The 21,595-nt window shown below is 50.6% G+C and overlaps 2 protein-coding genes across 3 annotated transcripts in view; one reads left to right on the forward strand and one right to left on the reverse strand.

The window, feature by feature from the left end:
- The first annotated feature begins 219 nt into the window (after positions 1-219).
- On the forward strand, positions 220-13,015 carry GDI2 (GDP dissociation inhibitor 2). The gene is made up of 11 exons (XM_015858884.1): positions 220-416; positions 5,666-5,773; positions 6,579-6,678; positions 7,301-7,435; positions 8,206-8,404; positions 8,726-8,857; positions 9,210-9,309; positions 10,281-10,452; positions 11,073-11,217; positions 12,032-12,086; positions 12,176-13,015. Exons 1-11 carry the CDS (start codon positions 372-374, stop codon positions 12,329-12,331), a joined length of 1,347 nt encoding a protein of 448 aa, XP_015714370.1. The 5' UTR covers positions 220-371; the 3' UTR covers positions 12,332-13,015.
- Positions 13,016-13,549: 534 nt separating this feature from the next.
- Positions 13,550-21,595, reverse strand: part of TASOR2 (transcription activation suppressor family member 2) — a 28,970-nt gene continuing 20,924 nt past the window's right edge. Inside the window, exons 18-24 of one of the 2 annotated variants that reach the window (XM_015858770.2) lie at positions 17,841-20,771; positions 17,580-17,705; positions 17,160-17,313; positions 16,556-16,661; positions 15,787-15,962; positions 15,316-15,430; positions 13,550-14,488 (exon numbers count right to left, since the gene is read on the reverse strand). In XM_015858770.2, coding sequence (XP_015714256.1) covers positions 14,404-14,488; positions 15,316-15,430; positions 15,787-15,962; positions 16,556-16,661; positions 17,160-17,313; positions 17,580-17,705; positions 17,841-20,771 — 3,693 coding nt within the window. In that variant the 3' untranslated portion in view covers positions 13,550-14,403. Of the gene's footprint in view, positions 14,489-15,157; positions 15,431-15,786; positions 15,963-16,555; positions 16,662-17,159; positions 17,314-17,579; positions 17,706-17,840; positions 20,772-21,595 lie in introns of those variants that run through there. The other variant, XM_032448410.1, reaches the window with a different exon arrangement.

Here is a 21,595-nt window from a genome sequence, read left to right on the forward strand (position 1 = left end):
AACCCCGCAGCGATGCGCGCGCCGCCCACGTGACCGCTCCTCCCGCGCTGCGACGAGCGCGAGGGAAAGGGGGGGGAATGGGAGCAGTGCGCATGCGCGCCGCGCCCCCACCACGGTGGCACGGCCGGCGTCGTCACCGCGCAGCGCCCGCCCCTTGGCGCAATCAGCCAATGGCGTGGCGGCACGGCGTTGATTGACAGCTAGGCGGGCAGAGCGAGGCCACGCCCCCTCCCCCTCCCTCCTCGCTCTCTCCTCACGGCGGCGGCTCCATTTTCTCCCGTTCTCTTCAACCCTTCGTCCGGCGGAGAGAGACCCGAGATTGACACCTTTACCCTTTTTTTTTTTCCCCTTTTTCCTCCGCCGTCGTCGCTATGAATGAGGAGTACGACGTGATCGTGCTGGGTACCGGCTTGACGGTGAGGAGGAACCGCCCAGCTCTGGGCCTTGGGCCCTGAGCCGCCGCCCTCACAGCCCCCTCCCTCACACAGCCGCCTTATCCCTCCCATTTACCCCCATTATCACCTTGGTTCCTTTATTAAGGCTCCTATCGCCCCCCTCACCCCTTTTACCCCCATTAGTACCTTGGTTCCTTTATTAAGCCCCCAATTGCCCCCTTGCCCCCCCCCCAATTGCCCCCTCGCACACCCATTTCACCTCATTCTCTCCCCCCACATCCCCTATTGCATATTATGTTGTTCATCCTATTAAAAACCCAGCATCCCTCCAATTCCTCCCTCTAAATGATCGGCCATGGGTTGGGGTCATCCAGCCCCATCCTTATAGCGCTGCTGGGTCCCCATATAGACCCTCATAATCCTAATTCCTTCCCCATAGCGCTGCTGTGTACCCTCATCATCCCAACCCCATCCCCTCCCCATAATCTTAACCCCTTCCCCATTGTATTGCTGCCTCCCACCCCCCTTCCCCATATTACTGCTGTATACCCTCCATATTCCCTTTCTTTTAGATTGGGAGGGTTGTTTCCTATTCCTATCCTCAATGTATATGGTTACTTAAGGAGAGACGGGGGCCAACGAATAGCTAAGGGGATGAATTGCATTCTCTTGTTTATTATTATTATTATTATTATTATTATTATTATTATTGTTATTATGAACCACCCAGAGCTCTGAGCCCATCTTAGGGTGGAGGCAGCTCTGCTCGCTGCTCCGCCTTTGCAGCCTTCAGCTCCATCCTGACTGCAGCAGCAGAAGGAGGAGGAGGGGGGGGGGGAGGAGGATGCGGGCGAGCCCTACACGCCTGTCAAATCCCTTTGCTTTCCTTATTTCCTTAATCTAACCCCAATCTCTCCCACCTTAACCCTTCCTGACAGCGCTCAGGGTGAGGTTGAGGTGGTGATGGTGGTGGGGATGGATGGAAAGGGGTGGAGAGCAGCGCCGTGGCTTTGTCCTATTGTAGAGGATGCGGCCCCACGCTGCTGCAGGAGGAGAGAGAGGAATAAAACATGGCAGCTCTGCTGCTGCTGGGGGTGGGTTTCTTCAGGTTTCTGCCTCGCTTTGGAAGCTGCTGTGTTTTCATTCAGGGTTGGCTGCTGGATTGCAGGTTGTATTGTGTGATGAAGGAGGAGGAGGAGAGGGGGAGAAAATCCAATATGGTGGCGAGGTTTTCCTCCCGTTTTCCTGCTTTTGTTTCATTGGTGGGTAGGAAGAGAGAGAGAGCTTTGGGGCTGTGATGTATTTCCCCCCTTCCCCCCTTATTTCCCCTTTTGGTGGTCGCTGTAAATACGGATCCGTGCGCTGTGATTGAAGGGAGGTCCACTGATACATGGCTGGAAGACAAAGCTGCTTTCCTATCTGGTTTCCCCTCGTAAAGAATCATCACAAAACCACGATGTGGCACAAAGGAAACGTGCAGAGTGTTGTGGGGTGAAGCCAACTTTGCTGCTTGCTCTCATTCCTCTATTTACAGGCTCTTCAGCTGTCAAGAATGACCTACAAGGCAGAAAAAACACCCTTCTTCCCTCTGATAGGGAAAGCTGTGCCCAGAAGCTGCATCTGCCTTCAATGAAGCAGGACTTTGTAGGAGGGGGGGGGAAGATGAAATCTAATGAGTTTCTTCGGGCCTCGCAATAGATGCGAGCGTCATTAAGATGTTAATTTATGCTTTAGAAAGGGGAGGTTTGGTATCGAAGGCCTCTTGTGAAATCACTCGCGAGACCAGCTCATGCTAATGACCGACCGATGGTTGGGTTAGAAGGGAATAAATGACATCTGGATTCTGAGGTGAGCTGAGAGATGGCAGGAAGGCGAACTGGCTTTTACATGTGAAATGCCAATTAGAGCATGATGGGCTTCATCTGGATACGGTACGGCTGGTGGATTGGGATGTGCCTCATCCTATAACGGCCTGGTTGTGGTGTCAGGGCTATTTAGGCACTGCCTAAATGGGGTGAGATGAATTGAAGATCCTATTTTCTGCCTATTGGGCTGTGCCCATCTTTTGTGCTGTGTATTCTATCACGCATACAGCTCCTAGGGGCTGCTATGGGGGTAAAACCCATAGAATAACCAACCCAGCCCATGTGGGAGATGCAGTGAGCGTCTCATCTCTCCTGGAGGGGTTTTCTTCATCTCCATCCAAAGTGAAAATCAGCTGTTGATTCTAAGTCAAAATCACTGCAGCCTTTATAAAGGTGCAGATAAATTAATGGCAGCGCTCAGTTCTGACTGCATCCGCGGGGCTGTGTGAGTGCACCCAGAGCCACGTGGATGAGCCACCATTTCTGATTGAGCTGAAAGCATTATGGGATGTTACGCTGGGAATGGCTTCTGGCCAATATCAATCTCTTCACTCAGGAACCAAGAGCAAAGGCAGCATGCAGGCTTGAGAACTCCTGCCTCTCAATGCATCCTAATGGCAGCGCCAAGCTGTGTCTTGGGAGCATGGAGTGTGTGTGTGTGGAGGGGGGAGAAATAATCACAGCACATCTTTAATCCTGAATTACTGCTGATACTCCAGGCTTGCACATCAGGTATAATTAACCTCACAGTGTTCAGATTAAGGTGCTGTGCTTCTCCCGAGCTCTCTCAGCACGTGGTGCATTGCTGGCTATGGGGAAGGTGTTTGTGTCTGGCTGCCCAGCACGGAGCTTCTCCTTCTCCCACACTGCAGATGCTGCTGGGGATGGTTTCTCAGCCTTAACAGCTTGAAGGTGGTTATTTGCACTCCATGCAACAGTGGGATGTTGGATGTGGATGCTGAGCATGAAAACAAACCACCCTGTTCAAGCCCCAGAGGATGAACTCTGCGTTCCTGTGGGGTTGTGCTGAGCTAAGCTTCTTACCTGCCAACTGCCTCACCATGTGAAAGCCGTGTAAATCCATCACAGAGGCACACATTCACTTTCTATAGGAGCAGAGAGGAGCAGGGAGGCTCTTTGTTTTCATGTGTATAGGTAAGGACCTAAGAAAGGGCATCAGGGTGGCAGTGAGGGCTGGGTAGAGCATCCCTATCCCTTGCATCATCCCCTGGCATTGCTTAACACTCATTGCTTTAGCAGCTTATAGAGCAGAGCTTTCAATCTGCTGTGTTAGGCTGGAGCTGCACGCAGCCCTTCTACAGCACAGTCTTTCTAAGAAAGAGCTCTCGCTGTGCCAGGACCTGCTCTTTGAACATAAAGGGGTTTTGCTCAATGTTTTTGCATGGGATCTTCCCCCTTGGAGCTCAGTTGGATGGAGCGACTCTGGCTCAGGTTTCCATCGCTCTGTCTGAGACTTTCTGAACTGCTGCCCTACTTGGAGAAAGTCCATAGGAACTCACTTTCTTCCCTCAGTTTCTGGAGGCGTCTGCATGCAGAACACTGTGACCAGTTCGTGGCAGTGAAGGGAGCCACTGCTGAGTTTCCCCTCACTCCCATGGGTTTGTTTGTTTGTTTTCCCAATGGATTTGTATTCCGTGTGATATCTCTACATTTCTCACCCCCTGTTACACCGCAGAGCAGTCAGATCGATCGCTGTAAGGTCACTGCCATTCATTGGGCAACATTACGCCATTGCTGGGAGCTGAGAGTGTCATAACCTGCACTGTCTGGAACCACGGAGCGTAGCAGCACAGCGTGACCAGCACTTCACTCTGTTCCAGCTGGACACCTGGACCACCCTCTGCTGTGCCTTCCTGCCATTTTGCTGCTCAGTTTTACCCATTTGAGCCCAGTTTATGCCTATAACACAACCAGAAAGCCACAGATTTGAACTCTGAAGCTTCCCCTCTATTATTTCCCCCCCCACCCCCAAGTCTAAATGCTCTCCAGCCCTTCCCTTATTGGCTCAGCCTGTTTGTTTTCTTCCTTCCTCAACCCAGATGACACATCTGATGTTTCTCAGTGTGAGAACAGCTACAGCCAGCACAGCAGCCAAAAGGAATTGCTGAGCTGGGAGGATGAACCCATTGTGCATCCCTTGTGTTTGATGAGCCGTCAGCTCAGTGGGAAACGACTGCAAAGGCCTCTGTGGGAATCCAGCACTGAGAGCTGTGATGATAGGGTGAACCTGATTATTGGGCCTAAATCCCCATATCAGTGTTGAATGGGTATGAAATAAGATTGGTAAGCAAGACCACTTACAGGTACCCAAATTTACTATAGAGTGATGCTGGCAGTGCAGCTTGCTGAAGAGAAGCACTGGGCCTTGTTATTCTGGCATGACACAGCAACAAAAGACGCTTTGAAGATTCCTTAAATGGAGGAGGAAGGAAATCAGCTGACATCTGGGCAGAAGAAAAGTAGCTTCTGCTGCCTTTACTGTATCTTCAGCCTCCCAATTGATACTTTGAAACTGTGGTCGGCTTCCTCAGGGCTCAGCGTGGAGGCTGGCAGAGCTTTGGAAGATGTTCCAAGGAATCAAATCATTTCAGCACATGGGACCAGTGACGTCAACCCTCTGATTTCTGGGTTCACAGAGGAGATCACGGTGGCTAACGGTGATGCAACAGCCCCACGTTGCTTTGGTAGATCATTAACGCTTTAAGTAACAACCATAAAAACCAGCTGTACTTTCAGTTGTTCAGTGCTCGTGGCTCTTTCTGCTGTTGCTGTGAGGCTGGATGTGTCTGCTGGGAGGGTCTCTGCTTGCTCAGAAGCAGAGGGGCCTTGTAGGATGGGATTTGGAGCCCATAGAGGTTTCTATGTGGGAAGAAGTGTCCCATTCTGAGCACAAACTGTTGGAAGTTACTGGGGTTAAATTACGGAATATCCCAGTGCGAAGGGACCCCCATGGATCATGGAGTCTGACTCCTGATCTCTATCTCCTCTTTGGGCTGAACAACCCAAGTGATGATGTTGGCAGATGTTAGTGGTGGATGAATTCATTTCTCCTTTTGGAGGGAGCTGAAGCAGAGCAGGATAGATCAGTAAGTCTTCATAATGAGCCGTCCCAGGCATGCAAGTAGGCAACTTGTGAAGCTTTTTGGTTTGTGAATGCCAGAATTGGTGACTAGGTCAGTTGTAAAGTTGTGTTTTAATGGGCATTTAGTCATGTTAGTCCTTGGCTGGTCCTGCAAGCTGTGTCCCTCTAAGATTGCTCTCAGCTTTTTGGGGTTGTGTTGGATGTAGCAGCTGATCTGTAAGCAGCTGTCATCTGTAAGTGGTGCTGCTGCCTGTCTGTGTGCAAGGATGAGCATCTTTGGCATCTTTTTGTTCCCTCTCTAGGAATGCATCCTCTCCGGGATCATGTCAGTGAATGGAAAGAAAGTTCTTCACATGGATCGTAACTCTTACTATGGAGGGGAAAGTGCATCCATTACACCCCTGGAGGATGTAAGTACAGAGGCTGACACCCGGCCCTTGTGTCCTCATTGTACACAATAAAGGGGCTTTATGTCTGGCTGTCTTATGGGTGGATTCCAAGTAATTACTCTTTAAGTTTTTCCTTTGACAAAGGCTGTTTTATGGTACCTCCACACCAGCTAATGATGGGGAGGAAACCAGAGGGTGTGTTTCTGCTTGGTAGATAGTGCTTGTTTTCTGCAGTTCTCAGCATGCCACGTTTGAGTGATGGCTTGGCAGTGCAACACCCAGCAGCTGGATGTTAAAACTCCTCAGCTCAGTCATTTCTGTAGTGCTTGGTGGTAGATCTGGCCAGGCAGGCACTTCCTCACTTGGTTTCAGGCTTCTGCTGTGAGCTTGTGTAGTCTCTAAAGAGAAAGCACTGCTCTCTTTGCTGCTTAACTGGGTTAGAGACTTCAATCTGATTCCCAGTATAAATACATGGAGGAATCTGTCCTCTTCTTGAAGGAGGCATTTGGATCAAATTACCTTTAACTATGTTAAATGGTACTTTGGTTCAACAGGTCGTAAATTGCCAAGCTTTTTAAGCCTTGGAGGAAGAGAGGATGGGTGAGCAAAACAACGCTGCCTGATTCTTATTGTGAGAGTTTGCTGGATGTGCTTTGTGCGCTGCATCAAAAGTCAGATACAAAATGAAACCCTGGCCAAAAACTTGCTGTGAAAAGCTTATGTTCTGCTGGGTTAGATGTGAGGGTGGAAAGCGTGTGCCTGTGTGGGAGAAAGTATACACAGAGATATTTCCTCTGCTACAATAAGTTTTATATTCTCTCCAAAGCTCTATAAAAGGTTTAATCTACCGGGAACTCCACCAGAATCTATGGGACGAGGAAGAGACTGGAACGTGGACCTAATTCCAAAATTCCTTATGGCTAATGGTAAGCAATACCCAGCATCCCAATCTTGCCTTGTAAGCTTAGCCTGGGACCTTCAGCCTGGAAAGAAATCAGCTGCCCTTCATCTGCACGCAGACAGGTGTCCATGCAGCAGCTCCTGCTCTGTGGTTGCTTTTGGCTGTGGATTTCTCCAACTTAGAAGGTGTCTCTGGGTCAAAGTGGGTGCAGCAGTGGCATGTTTTAAAGGTTTGAATGGTTGTTTTCCAACATCCTCTCAGTGTTTGCATTTCTAGCCAGTGCAGACTGTGCTAGAGCTGAATGGTGAGGGTGAGAAACTGCTGCAGCCTGAAGATGTGACCTTGTTTGTCATGCTGGGTGCAGATAAACTACAGAGAGCAGAGCAGCAGTGGATTAACGTGCTGCAGGATGGGTTTTACTCAGAGGGCTGATGGAAACTGGAGTAGCATGAGAAGGCTGTGAACTGCCTGTAAGAAAGCGTTACAGCTGCCTAATAATAAACCTCTGCCACTCCCTGTCTGTTACACGAAGGTGTAAGAGCTGTGTGGGTGCAATGTGGAGCTCACAGCAAAGTGTTTGTGACTGCAGTGGAAGAGCTGCCCCCTGAAGGCTGTTTCTGATAACTTGTGCCAAACCTCTCTTGCAGGTCAGCTGGTAAAGATGTTGCTCTACACAGAAGTCACTCGCTACTTGGACTTCAAGGTGATCGAGGGAAGCTTTGTCTACAAGGGAGGCAAGATCTACAAAGTCCCTTCCACTGAGGCAGAAGCCTTGGCATCCAGTGAGTAGCTGCGTGTTACTTTTTCCTCTACTGAGGCTATTGTTGCTAAATAAAGGCAAGGCAGGTCCATATATAAGGATGTTCGATCTGTGTTGGTAACAGAAAGGAATTTTAGGCTGTTCATGTGGTGGTGGTGTGTGTGTGTAACTCCATCACTGTCACAAGTTATATTTAATGTGTAGCCCTTCTGCATCTACTCTGACTTGCGTTGTGGCTCTTGGGCTTTCCCAAGCCTTGAGTTACTGTTGGAGCTTTCAGAGCAGGAGGATTTGGCAGTATTTTAATTCATCCAAAGGTTACATTTGGAGCTTATGCTTCCCGTCAGTATTTAATGTTGATTCCTCAATGGATGATATGATGAGAAAAACATTGCATTTGGCAGCAGGCAAACCAGAATGACCAAGTCCACATGGCATCAAGCTCAGTCTTAATTGTTCTCATCTGCTTATGCTTCACTCTTCACTGTAAAACTACATAATAGCTCGGTGAATTCTGATGCCAGCAGTGTTTGCTAGCTCCTTGGTGAGAGCCCAGCACCATTTGCTTTGGTGGTAGATGCCAAACACAGATCTCTTTTTGGAAGCCCACATCAGGCATTTCAGCTTTCCTGCAGGTGGAAGGAGCTGCGTGGAGCTCTCCTGCTGGAACAGAGAGCCTTGCTTAGCACCTGGGGCTGGTATCTGCCTTACTGAGTGATAGCTGAAAACCTCAGCAGTTCGAGGAGCCGTTTGGTAGCTGTGTGAGTTCTGACAGAACGTCTGTGTTTGTAGGCTTAATGGGTTTATTCGAGAAGCGCCGGTTCAGAAAGTTCTTAGTGTATGTCGCCAACTTTGATGAGAACGACCCCCGGACTTTCGAAGGTGTGGATCCCAAGAAGACCACCATGCGTGATGTGTATAAGAAATTTGACCTGGGGCAAGATGTTATAGACTTCACAGGCCATGCCCTCGCCTTGTACAGGACTGATGAGTAAGTGTGGCTTCACTCTTCCCAATCAATGAGCACTCAGAGCTCAGAACAGGCCCTGTGGGTTGGGGGTTGGCTGTCTCACACAGCACAGTGTCAGGTGTGTGTGTGTGTGGGGTGGATCCTCTGCTGATGAGGTGTTGCCTGGAGTTAATGCAGTACCACCTTCCTGATGCAGAATGCTTCAGAAAGGGAAACGCCTCCGCCCCCGGGAGGATGGGGAAGGCAACGTGATGGAAAGGGAAGTTTCCACTTTTCTGGGTGTATTTTAGCCTTGAGTCTTGGTTTATGAAACACTGCAAATCTTCTGCCTTCCCTCTGCAGTTATCTAGATCAACCATGCCAAGAAACAATCAACAGGATTAAGCTCTACAGTGAGTCTCTGGCTCGGTACGGGAAAAGCCCATACCTTTACCCCCTCTATGGCCTTGGAGAGCTGCCACAGGGATTTGCAAGGTGAGAACCTGATTTTGGCCTCCAATGTTTTCTCAGCCCTCCTGTGGCACCTGCTGGGGGGGATGAGACCCAGCATGGCCTGAGGTGTTCATGCTGCACGACTCTGTTATGCCAAGCTGATTCCTTCTAGCTGAATGCAACGGCACCTATAATTCACTCTCAGTGCTGGCTGTTGCCTCGCAGGGAGAATGGCAGACAGCATCTGCTGTGTGGATGTTTAGGCAGTGTGGTTTGAAGGAGGTTTAAGTGTAATACGTGGTTTGTCCAAGCAGAATGGAAGCAAGGGGCTGGAAGGGTTGTTGGAAAGAAAGAAAGGCCTGTGGGATGTGCTGAAGTGGCTTTACTCTTGCAGGCTAAGTGCTATATATGGAGGCACCTACATGCTGAACAAGCCCATTGAAGAGATTGTGATAGAAAATGGCAAAGTGGTTGGTGTGAAGTCTGAAGGGGAGGTATGGTACCCTCTGGTTCTTTCCTTATTCCCATCGTTGCCTTCTCGCCTTTAAGTTGAACCTGTCAGTCATCAATCTGAACAAATGCAGTAGAAAACCCCTCAGTTGAAGCTAAATTGTTCGGCTGGTGTTAGTTTGTTCATGTCTTGAGCTTAAGAAGTGCCAGTAATCTTAATGTGAGGAGTACAGTCCAGTAATCTCACTCCTGGAGCCAGAATGATTCTCCAGGGAGCAGCAATGTTGTCTTCTAAATAAACCAGGCTGATAAAACTGAAAAGGAGCTGCTTGCTGCTGTCTAACCTGGGTATGAAATCAGCTCTGCCCTTGACATTAAGGATTAGCTGCTCATCCTGCTGGCACACGACCTTTCCACAGCTTCTTAACTCAGCAATGTAAAACTAGCAAGAGTGTGCAGCGAGTTGCTTGGAAGCTATAAATGTGTTTGCAAATGGAGTGGGAGCTTCACAGGGCAGTTTAGCACTCCCTGGTAGGGTAACGTGTCCCTTCTGGGCATGGCTGATGTATCCCAGCTATCAGCAGAGGTGATAATCTGTGCTGTAGACTGATGTGCCCAAGTGCAGGCTGCCTGCAGGCTTTCAATTGGTCAAATGTGAAACTATTACCATGGTAATGAGGTATAATGTGGAAACGGTGGGTTCTTATCAGTTCGATTCAGCCTTGACCACAGCATGTTACGCTCCTAGACTAGAAGGACCAGACTCTGTAATGGTTAGAGCTTAATGGTGCACTGAGTAACGAGGGGGAGATGTGATTGATCACACAGCTCTGTGCAGTAGGGGTGTAGGGGCTGTGAGTTGTGCTGAGCTGGAGCGTGCTGCCACTATGCAGCCAAATACAATCCTTGTGCAGCTGGGGCAGGAACAGCCACCTGAGTCCTGCCATCGCTCCCCCAAAACCTGCATGATACTGTACAGCTGGGCACCTCCACACATTGCTGCCTGTCTCTGCAGGTCGCTCGCTGCAAACAGCTCATCTGCGACCCCAGCTACGTTTCGGACCGTGTCACAAAGGTTGGCCAGGTGATCCGGGTAATCTGCATCCTGAGCCACCCCATCAAGAACACAAACGATGCCAACTCCTGCCAGATCATCATTCCACAGAATCAGGTCAATCGGAAGTCAGGTGTGTGGAGAGCAGCCAGGCTCAGTCTTTGTGCAGATCACTCTGGCCTTGTGCGTGGAAGGAAGATGCACTTAGTGCAGCTCTCATGGCAGATTTCATGCTCTTTTTTTCTGGAGAGCTGCCTTTCAGTTTGCATTCTCTCCAGGAGAAGCTTCCTTCTGGGCCATGCAATGCTCACATGAAGCTTTCTAACCCCCACGTGGCTCTGCTCCCTAGGCTTGTTCAGTGTCACTGCTGCTGGGCTCCCCTCAGTTCCATAACTCCTGGTGGCAGCCCTGTGCCACTCCAGGAAGCTGCACCTTTGTATGCTGGAATATTAATTACACTTTTCCTGATGGCGTTTAAGCACACAAACCAATGTCTGGGAGTCCTTTGGGCCCCAGCAAGGCTGCGCTGTGTGTGGGAGAGAGAGAAGTCTGTGTGTCTATGGTCACAATACCACATGGGGAACCCCCAGGAGACGTGGGTGGAGCATGTGGGGACTGAGGGCTGTGTGCAGGATGGAGGGAGATGCAGCATTAGGGGAACAGGAAAGAGTGTGGGTGAAGCAGAGGGGGGGGTTTGGGATGACGTGATCACCTGGCATGTCCTGATCTGTTGCTTTGTGCTTCCTTCCCCAGATATCTACGTCTGCATGATCTCCTCTGCACACAACGTGGCGGCGCAGGGGAAGTACATCGCCATTGCCAGCACTACTGTGGAAACCGCGGACCCAGAGAAAGAGATCAAGCCGGCCTTGGACCTCTTGGAGCCCATTGAGCAGAAGTAAGCACAGAGCAAACCCCTTCTGCATTTCCTCACTTCCCACCCTGCAGCAAGTGGCTGAGCACAAAGGCAACGAACCACAGAATGCCTTGGGTTGGAAGGGACCTCGAGGATCTCAAAGCTCCAGCCCCTCCACCACAAGCAGGGCCACCAACCTCCATGTTTCATACCTGCTCGGGGCCCCATCCAACCTGGCCTTGAACACCTCCAATGATGGACGGGGCATCCACAGCCTCTCTGGGCAGCTGTTCCAGCACCTCACACTCTGTAAAGAATTTCCCTCTGATATCCAAATTCAATCTTCCCACCTTCAACTTCAAACCATTTCCCCTTGTCCTGCTGTATCTCCCCTCATTAAGAGCTGACTCCCCTCCTGTCTGTAGGCTCCCTTCAGGTCCTGGCAGGCTGCAATGAGCTCACCCCGCAGCCTTCTCTTCTCCATGCTGAACAAGCCCAGCTCCCTCAGCCTGTCTTTGTAGGGGAGGTGCTGCAGCCCTCTGAGCACCTTTGTGGCCTCCTCTGGACCTTCCCCAACAGCTCCCTGTCCATCTTGTATTGGGGGCCCAATACAAGACCTGGACGCAGTGCTGCAGATGGGGCATCCCAGAGAGGGACAATCCCCTCCCTGTCCCTGCTGGCCACCCCTCTGCTGATGGAACCCAGGTTACCATTTACTTTGGGACCCAAATACCTTTCAGCCTCACAGAGGTGCTGAAATCCTGAATTCCCCCTGCACTGGGCAGAGCAGTGACCTCTAATTCAGCTCTTCTTACTTGAACCCTATGCTGAAGAAACTTTCTTTTCCTCCTTCCAGGTTTGTTAGCATCAGCGACCTGTTTGCACCGACTGACCTGGGAACTGAGAGCCAGGTTTGTAAGGGCTGTGCCTATGGGTGGTGGTGGTGTGTGAGGAAAGCTTCAATGCTACAACTGCTGCCTCTCTTTCCTTCTCCTTCCAGATCTTCATTTCTCGCACCTATGACGCTACCACTCACTTTGAGACAACGTGCGACGACATCAAAGATATTTATAAGAGAATGATGGGATCAGAGTTTGACTTTGAAGAGATGAAACGCAAGAAGAACGATATCTACGGGGAGGAGGAGCAGCAGTAATGAGAGAGTCTCTAATTAGGAGAAATTAAATCGGCTAATATGAATATATAAGGAACTTAATGAACACTGTATGAAATTCAATATTGTAAGGCCTGCTTTTGTAATCCCATCTCTGAGAGATTGAAGAGTACTGCACTGGTAATGTTCCCCTTTTGGATATCATGTGTTAATTATTTCATTCTAAGTAGGGCTGCTGTCCAGAATCTGGCAAATTGACTGATTTAATGACTAACCTTGAAGTGAAAAGCAGACTGAACTCTTTGTTTTTTTCTTTTTGCAGACGTAGATGTTGGTGCAGAATTGAAATAACTCATTGACAGCTGTGTCTTACCTTGTATTTTTAATCATTTGTAAACATCCTTCACAATTATGTGCTTCTGGTGAGCTAAGTAGACGTGACGGTTGTCACTCAAACCTGATATCAAGGAACATAGAAACTGAGCACTCCATTATTGTGGACAGCATCCCTCCAGTCTCTCTCCCATCAATCTAACTCTGTGGCAAAGTTGTATTATGGACAAAGACCACATCTATTGTAGCAGCAAATGTTGGCTTAGTTCTGGGCACGGAACTTAACCTCCACTTTAAGCTTCTCAAACTGTTTACATCGGTTGGGACACAGCTGTGCCTAAGGCTCCTTTGTGTTTTAATCTTAATAAAATTGAGAGAACAAATTACAGAGCAGGCAAGATGTGGGAGTATTTTCTGAACCCCCGGTGGCTTCTGGGACGGACCAAACGGCACTGCGGTATTGATATGACAGAGCCTGTGCTTCTTGTGTCTCCTGAAGGCTCCAAATGATTTCTGTACTGCGAAGTAAAGCCAAATTCTGGAAAACTGGTCCTGTGCTCTGGTCTGATTCACTTCAGTTGCACGAGCAGCACAAATCCCCTCTTTGAGATCCCTCTGCTTGCTAAGGGTGAAACGTGAGTGGGGGCAGAGCATTTCCTCCTTATAAAAAGGGGCTTGGATGTCTTCAGTTTGGCTTTGCAGCTCCAACAAGGTGCTCTCCTTGCAGCCACCCCCTAGTGCCTACACGTAGAAACAACACTCGCCTACAGCAAGTAGTAATAATTCCTGCTGCTGTGATTCCTTTGCAGGGTGCTGATGTGGCTTCAGATATTGCTCAATTTAGGAGAATGTGAGAGAGAGAGAAGTCAGTGGAACTGCTTTCCCCTGCTCTCAGCTGCTGGATTTGCACAGGTAGGGGAAGGTCCATAGGAAAGCTTCAGGCTTTTATTAGTCAAACTATGTACAAAGTCATCCTGTACAGTTTATGTCATTCCATTAAAAAAACAAACCCCAAACAACAAAGGACAAAATGTTCTCCACTTGAATACAGAGGGTAATCTTACAAAGGTCCTTATGCTGTTTTCTTCATGGTGGGTCTGAGCTACTATAAATAAGATTCTGTTCCAGCCCTTCCAGCTGCTGGAGGAGACTCACAACCCTGCAGTGAAATGGAGCCCAGAGGTAACGTGGGTGACTTGAAATGTAGTGTAGAGTGGATTTATGCTTCCTCAGAGTCGGACAATGGTCCCCAAACGGCATTTAAAATACAACCCCACCTCCCCCCCCAGCATCCAACACATGCACTTGTGTACAGTAACAGTCGTGGAAAGCCAGAGCTCGTAGTATTGCTTCTACCCCTCCAGTAAACGGCGTTTTGTTTTCCTATTTCTTTCACTGTCAGCTGCACTAATCGCTTAAAAACCACCACAATAACTTAAAAACTAACGTTAAACATAACTTCTGTCCTACACCCGACTCGATGGCACGAAGCAAATCTGCAAGAGGATTTGCACTGAGCCATCTTTAAATAATTCCTATATACAGAACTGAAGCTACCCTTCCCCTGCTACTGTGTGCTTTGAGGATGTCCTATGGAGGGTGGAAGACCCCAAGCAGCGCTGTAGGGCCTGGAGAGGAGCTGCCCCATAGCACGGCTTTATCATCTACAAGTCAAGAGATGCTGACACAGGTTATTGCTGTGTGCCAACTCCTTGCCAGCCCCAAGGAGCTGCTCCTGGTGATCTTCATTTACGACCTTGATGAGGGGATAGCGACCACCCTCAGAAAGTTTGATGATGATACGAAGTTGGGAGACATGCCTGAAGGCTGTGCTGCCATTCAGCAGGACCTGGACAGGCTGGAGAGCTGGGCAGTAAGAAAACAGATGAGGTTTAACAAAAGCAAGTGTAGAGTCTTGCACCTAGGGAGAAATAACTGCATGCACCGGTACAGGCTGGGGGAAGAGCTGCTGGAGAGGAGCTCTGCTGAGAGGGACCTGGGTGTCCTGGTGGGCAACAGGTTGGCCATGAGCCCCAGTAGCCAAAAAGGCCAATGGCATACTGGGGTACATTAAAAATAGTGTGTCCAGCAGGTCGAGGGAGGTGATCCTCCCCCTCTACTCTGCCCTGGTGAGGCCTCATCTGGAATACTGTGTCCAGTTCTGGGCTCCCCAGTACAAAAAAGACAGGGATCTCTTGGAAAGAGTCCAGCACAGGGCCACGAAGATGATGAAGGGCCTGGAGCATCTCCCCTATGAGGAGAGACTTAGGGAACTGGGTCTGTTTAGCCTTGAGAAAAGAAGGCTGAGAGGGGATTTGATCCAGGTTTATAAATACCTGAGGTGTGGGGGCCATAGTGGCGAGGCTGGTCTCTTTTCAGTAGTGCGTGGGGACAGGACTAGGGGTAATGGGATGAAACACAAAATGTGCGCACGAACTTCTTTATGGTGAGGGTGATGGAGCACTGGAACAGGCTGCCCAGGGAGGTGGTGGAGTCTCCTTCTCTGGAGATATTCAAGACCCAACTGGACACCTGCCTGTGTGACCTGGTGTAGGGAGCCTGCTTTGGCAGGGAGGTTGGACTCTGATCTCTAGAGGTCCCTTCCAACCCCTACAATTCTGTGATTCTATGATTCATCTCGTCCCTGCGCCTCAATCTGCAGCCTGGTGGATCAATCTCAAGCTCCCTCTTACCAACAGCTTCTCCTAAATGGGGCAGCCAATTTCTCTGCCATCCATAGGAAGGTGCTGATGTCAGCCACGAGGATCCCTTTGCTTTCAAAGACGTTTCTGATGACGCTGGGCTTTTCTGCAACAAGAGCGGCACCGTAACTCAGACGTGCAAATGAGATTCCTCTGAAAGCTGCAGAGAACACCCCCAGATCCCACTGCAATTACTCTTGTTTTGCAGATTAATGGGAGAGCTTTCCAACCTCAGCCAAGAGTGTATGACACGGAGCCATCCCCGGGCTCAGAACTACTGCCAGAATTAAGCAGCCCTCCCCCAAGAATCTGTTTGTTCTGCCTGTTACTGCATTGACTCACGGCTCAGAGCTGCTCACCCACACCTCAAATCAGCCACTGCAGTAGCAATGAGAGCTGAATGAGACGGTATTTGGTGGGGGGGGGGGGGAGAAGGAGGGGGTGCCTGGAGCCTGCCCTCACCTGTGAGATACACCGCGAACCTGGCGCCGACGTGCTGCACCTGCAGGTTCAACAAGCACTTCATGCACTCGGATCTGGGGGACGAGCTGGAGTCGCACGCGTGGTAGTGCAGCACCTCAATGAGGTCTTGGCATGACTTCAGGATCAAGTTCTTCCTATGGGCGATAGTGTCCACCCTGCACGAGGAGAGGGGCACAGCTCCAGTCTTTGCCAAAATGTGCTTCCCAGAGCTTTGAGACCCCTCCCTGCCATAGGAAACACCCAGCGGGCTGAAAACCAGGTCTTAAAAACTACTGTGTTGCTATTGCTGTGTGCTCAGGGTGGAGAAAACCAGAGTTATCCCTGTTTGTTGCAGCATTTTCTGCTCACAGTGAGAACAAACCAGCTCATCTGCCAAAGAGGGGGAGAGCTGCCTTATGGAGATGCAGCGGGGTGTGCAGGGTGGCTGCCAGAGCAATGCCTCATCCAGGATCATGTGCAAGGCACAGCATTTCAAGCCAGCTCCTGTTCAGGTCCCAACCCTGCTGCTCCCTCATAGAGATAAAAAAACCCGTTGTGTTTTACCTGAGAGTGTGCAAATACCGACCTCTGGCAATGCCACACTCACTGATAAGGGGAGTTCTCATGTTAAAAAACTTTCATGTTCGTCTTGTGAGAAGCCAAAGCACAACTGGAGGCACCAGACACTCCCTCTGCACCCACGCTCCACCATGGTGCCCTATTGCCAAGGACACTGAGGACAAAGGATCTGCTGCTACGCGGCCGTTACCTGATGTTTTCTCGGAGCTTTTTGCTCTCCTTGTAGTGGAGGAACCACTTCCACCTCCCGCTTCTGTTCAGCTTCTCCAGGACCTTCACCACTTCTTTCAGTTGCCCTGGGGAGACAGCAAGAGTGAGTGAAGGGTCCTGTTGGAAGCTGGGCACTGTGGGGCACTGTGGGGCACTGTGGGGCTTGGCCATGGTGAGCTGATGGCTCACAGCCTCTTTGGGATACCATGCCGGCATTTGAAAACACACTGCTACCGAATTTATGCCCTTAATATCAAACAAGGTAAAGATCTGTGAGATCTGTTTTTAAATCCCATTGAAAAGCTGAAGAGACCAATAAGGTCTCCCTGTTGCCCTCCTTGTCCAGGCTGGATGTTATTACACATCCCCTGCTCCACCCCTTATGGTTTTGGTGGCCTCTGCTGCACTTGTTCCAGTACTTAGATCTTTATGGGAGCCATGATATGGACCCATTTATCCAGATGGGGTCTCAAGCACTGATCAGAGGGCAAAAATTCCTCCCTTTTAGCAAACAAGAGGATGCCCATGGTTAAGTTTTTGGAAGCAAATGTTGGTATATCTGCATCTAAACAAGAGGGACTCACCCAACGTCGCCATTTCCAACAGCTCATCGTCTGACACCACGAAGCCACCAGAACAGAACAGCTCCTGGTATGTCTGATCTGTTATGTCTTCAGGGCTGTCCACTCCAGCAAAAACCACGCTGGGACAGTGCTTCAGCCTCAGCAAACACGGGACCTGCTCAAGGCAGAATGCTTTTGTGAAAACAGAGCGTGATCCAAGAGAACGCTGAGAGCCCACCTCATCCTCTGCCTGCACCACCATGATGCTCACATCTCCATAGCCCAGCTCTACAATCATGGGTGGTGACATGGGGAGCTACAGGCAGATCCATGTGCTTCACATTCCCTGCAGTCCATGAACCAAAGCCCATCTGAAAGGCTCTGTTCCCCTAAATGAGCCCATTTTGGCTCATTTGTGTTGGTCTCAGCCACAGCCCTCACCTTGTGAATGTGTGAGGAGATGTCCTCGTTCCTGATGATGACCAGCAGCCAGTTGGTGTCCCGGTGTTTCATTCTGCAGAAGCTCAGAGGTTCCACCTCCACGTGGCCATCTTTCTTCAGCAACGTCTGAAAGAGATATCGTCACATATTTGTAGAAGAAATATCTTCACAAGTGAGCAAGAGCCAGCTGTGATGGCTCCCAATTGCAGGGCATGAGGACTTCTCAGGCCCCAAAGCTTCCCATCCCCATCCAACTGTTACCTTCACTCTTGCAAAGAAGGGTTCCTCTCCTGTCTCCACCAGGTAGAACATCCCAGGCTGCCTGCACGCCTCCTCGGCCATGCTGCGCAGGCGGAACTGCAGCGTGTTGCACAGCTCCGTGATCACATCCTCAAAGGGAGCACCCTGCCTGGGGAGGGACACACGGCGCCGAGAGCTGATGGCCTCCCCCTGTGCCAAACCCTTCCCTCTGCTCTTACCCTCCGTGTCAACCCTACTCAGCATCACCCTATTGAACTCTGCGTACTCATTGAGGATAACCGAGATGTCCTCACGGGAGTCCTTCAGTTTATTCTCATATTTGAGCTTGCTGAGATGGAAAGGAGCCGCACAGCCCTGGTCTGGGGAGCTGGCTCTGCTCCTCTGCCACCCACAGGTGCCCCACGATGGGGTGCAATGGGAGGGGTCCCTGCGGTGGCTGCGTCGCTGGTGGGACCTGAGGGTGCGTGGCCTTGCGTCCGAGGGCAGGATTGTCACCTGCAAAGGGCTCCTGCTCCGCGAGGAGTGAGGGGCTCCTCGCACAGGTGACTCCTGGGGAGAGCAGTCTCTAGGAAAAATGGAGGTAGAAAGGGGTGGTGTCCCACTCCTTAGGATCTGTTTTAGCTTATTATGGAAACGGAGGCGCTCCATGTCCAAAGTGTGCTGGGTGATTTCTTCAAAACCTTTCCACGTCCCCATCAGTGACTCCCGTAAATGAGTCTGTCCTTGTGAGCTTCCCATCCTGCCTGGGCATTTTGTGGTGACCATGAAGTTCAGGTAATCCCTGGAGATCCCCCGGCTGTCCGTGATATTGACATAGGGTGGCACGTGTCTGCTGCTGGTGTTCCATTGGCTGGTGGGCCACCAGCAGCCCTCCTCAGTGCTCAGGGATCCCCACTCCTCGCTGCATCCCTCTGAGCATCCCAAGCTTATAGAGGATGAGGAATCGCAGTCAGTCCTTGTGGCACCCATGGACCTCAAGCAATGGCAACACCTGGGCTTAAGAAGGGGGTGGGAAGTGCGTCCCAAGTGCTTCTCCCAGTCTGAGTCACTGGAGGAGGACCTGTAGGATGGATCTTCCCAGCTCAAACCCACATATTTTTCTGTGCTGGGGAGGCATTTTGCCTTCAGGAGAGCATCCAAAATGACCCCAGTGTCACTAACCACTGAGCTCTCTCCAGAATCTGCACATAGCTGTGATGTTGGGATTGGCAGAACAGGGATTTCTCCCTCTTCCAGCTCTTCATCAGCACAGTGCGGATCAGCCAACACAGCGGAGTCACCCTGGCTGCACAAAAACGTGGGCTCTCCCATAGGCATGAACAACTCCCCTGCTCCAGATGATGCAGGGGGGGCAGGAGGGATGCTGTTTCCTCCCTCGCATTCCTTAGGGCTCCCTGGGCAGGCACACTTGCTGTCAGCATCTGGTGGTAGCTGTTCCACACAGCTGGAGCTCAGGGCAGCATCTGGAGCAGGAGCTGGACTCATTTTGGGGTCCACACCAATGACTGGGTCTGGCTCAGTCTCATGGCCATGCAGAGGAGAACAAGGCCTTGATCCTGGCTCTTCAGGTGTGAGTATATCCAGAGGAGAGCTCTCTGTAGACTCTGCATGGCACAGCCCCAAGTCCTTCTTCGCTCCTTCTGCACATTCAGGCTTCAAGGAGCCACTCAGAGCTGGGTTCTCAGCAGCCACACTCAGCGCTGCAGCAACCACTGTCTTGCAAGGCTTTCCATGTGGGCACAAGTCTGGTTCCTGCTCACTTTGCTTTAATAAGCAGCAACAGGTGTCTGCAGCAGTACCGTGGGGAGAAGGGTCCTGATGGGGGGAAGGCAGGGATGGGCTGTTTGGAGAGCTCTGCTGGTGCTGGGCCACAGCAAGAGGTGGTATATCACCAACAGGCTCCTCTTCTCTCACTGAGGAGGAAGAATCTAACAGGTCACACAGAGAGGTCTTCAGTTCCTGTGGTGCATCAGCTGTGCTCGTTTCATTGCTCTTAGGGGGCTTCTCAGCAGCACTCAGCAACGTGAGCTCAGCACTATCACCTGAAGACCTTTGGGAAAGGCTCCCTCCTGGGCCACCCCTTGGTGGAGTTTGGAGGAGAGTTGCGGCCACCTGGTTCTCTGGAGCAGCTCCCATATCAGTTCCTCCATCAGAGCAGATGCTGGAGTCAGGGGACAGGGTTAGGAAGGGTCCCTGGTCTCGTGGTGACTCAGGGCCAGCTGTGCAGGCAGCTTTGCTCCCAGCAAGCACCCATGTTTCTGCAGAGGGCGCACAATCCTCGTCTTTCTGCTCCAAACCATCCCTGAGCACCTCGCTGGCAAGTCGGGAGCTGCTCGTAACGGTAACCCCACAAACAAGGTTTTGACTGGGGGACAATGGCAGCACTGACACAGGATCATCTGTACATGCCAAACCAATGCTATTTGCCCCTGCATTTGGAGTGGCCATAGCCCCTGAGGGCTTTGGAGGTGCTGAATTCACCAGCTCTCCATCACCTCTTTCTGAAAATGCTAAATCAACAGGCCTTGTGATCGTGCTTTCATTTTCAGAGTCTTCCTTCTCTCTTTTTCCTTCCTCCACCTCTTCCTCCTCTTTTTCACTACGTCCTATGGGCTCTTGTGATTCCCTCTCTTCTTCACCAAGCCCAATGAGGTTTGAGTGAGTTTTGAGACTTGCTTCTGAGGGCATCGAATCACAGGAACGTGGACTGTGGTCACCCCTTGAGCACGCTGCCCCCATGCTCTCTGGCTGCTCTCCACCTCCATGCTGAGCACACAGGGCAGCACTCTGGGGAGCTGGGCTAAAATTCAGGGTTTGGCCACGTGGGTTTTCCCTGCCCAGCACAGCCTGGGGTTCACCAGCATCGCCAAGCTCCTCAGAAGGGCTGGGGGTCATCTCAGCATCCCTCAGCTCCTCCTTGAGTGGCTCAACCTGAAACAACATAAGCCAGAGGTTAACCTTAAAGATAGGAACTGAGAAACCCCATGTGCGAGGACATGGATATTCTAACAACTCAAACTTTGTCAGTACAACCACCCCAGTGGCATCTGTGGAGATAAGTTTGCCTCCCAAATAAGTCTGGCTTGAATCTTTATCAGACAGGAGTCACTACCATGGCCACAGACAGCCAGGGAAAGGATATGAAGCTTTTTATCTTCTATATACAGTGAAGAGGCGTAAAAACAGACCAAACTGTGCAGAGATCTCAATAAGGATCCATCACAGGCTGGAAAATGCCCAGAGGAGACAGGCAGGCTTTTGAAACCCCATCTTGGGGTAGTTCTGGTTTTCCTTCTCCCTCACTTAAGAGTAGATTTCTAATAGAGACCTTTATACTGATAAAAACAAACTGAGCCATGCTGGATCTCCAGTGACTGAGGGTTTGTTTGCTCACTAGTCTTCTCTCTGGGGTCTGGAGAAGTCCAGTGATTGAGGGTTTGCTCAGACCCTGGAGAGAAGGTGCTTGTGTTTATATGGCCTTGAGAAATCTGATATTTACTCGCTCCAATCCTTTGGGATTCCTGCACATCGTGTCCCTGTTCTCTCAGTCAGTGATGGATACGGCTTCCCTCAGAGCCCAGGGATACCAGCTCAGAGTGAACTGGAATTGAGGCCTCTGAGAACTCTGAGTATGTGTGCATAGGGCAGCAAACTGCTGAATGACTTTCATGTATCATGCTTCAGAGAGCCCAACTACATCGCCCCAAGAGAGCTCACAGGCACATCTGCTCCATTCCACCCACAAGAACCTACTT

The sequence above is a fragment of the Coturnix japonica genome, chromosome 1 (assembly GCF_001577835.2).
Source record: "Coturnix japonica isolate 7356 chromosome 1, Coturnix japonica 2.1, whole genome shotgun sequence".
Taxonomy (NCBI): domain Eukaryota; kingdom Metazoa; phylum Chordata; class Aves; order Galliformes; family Phasianidae; genus Coturnix; species Coturnix japonica.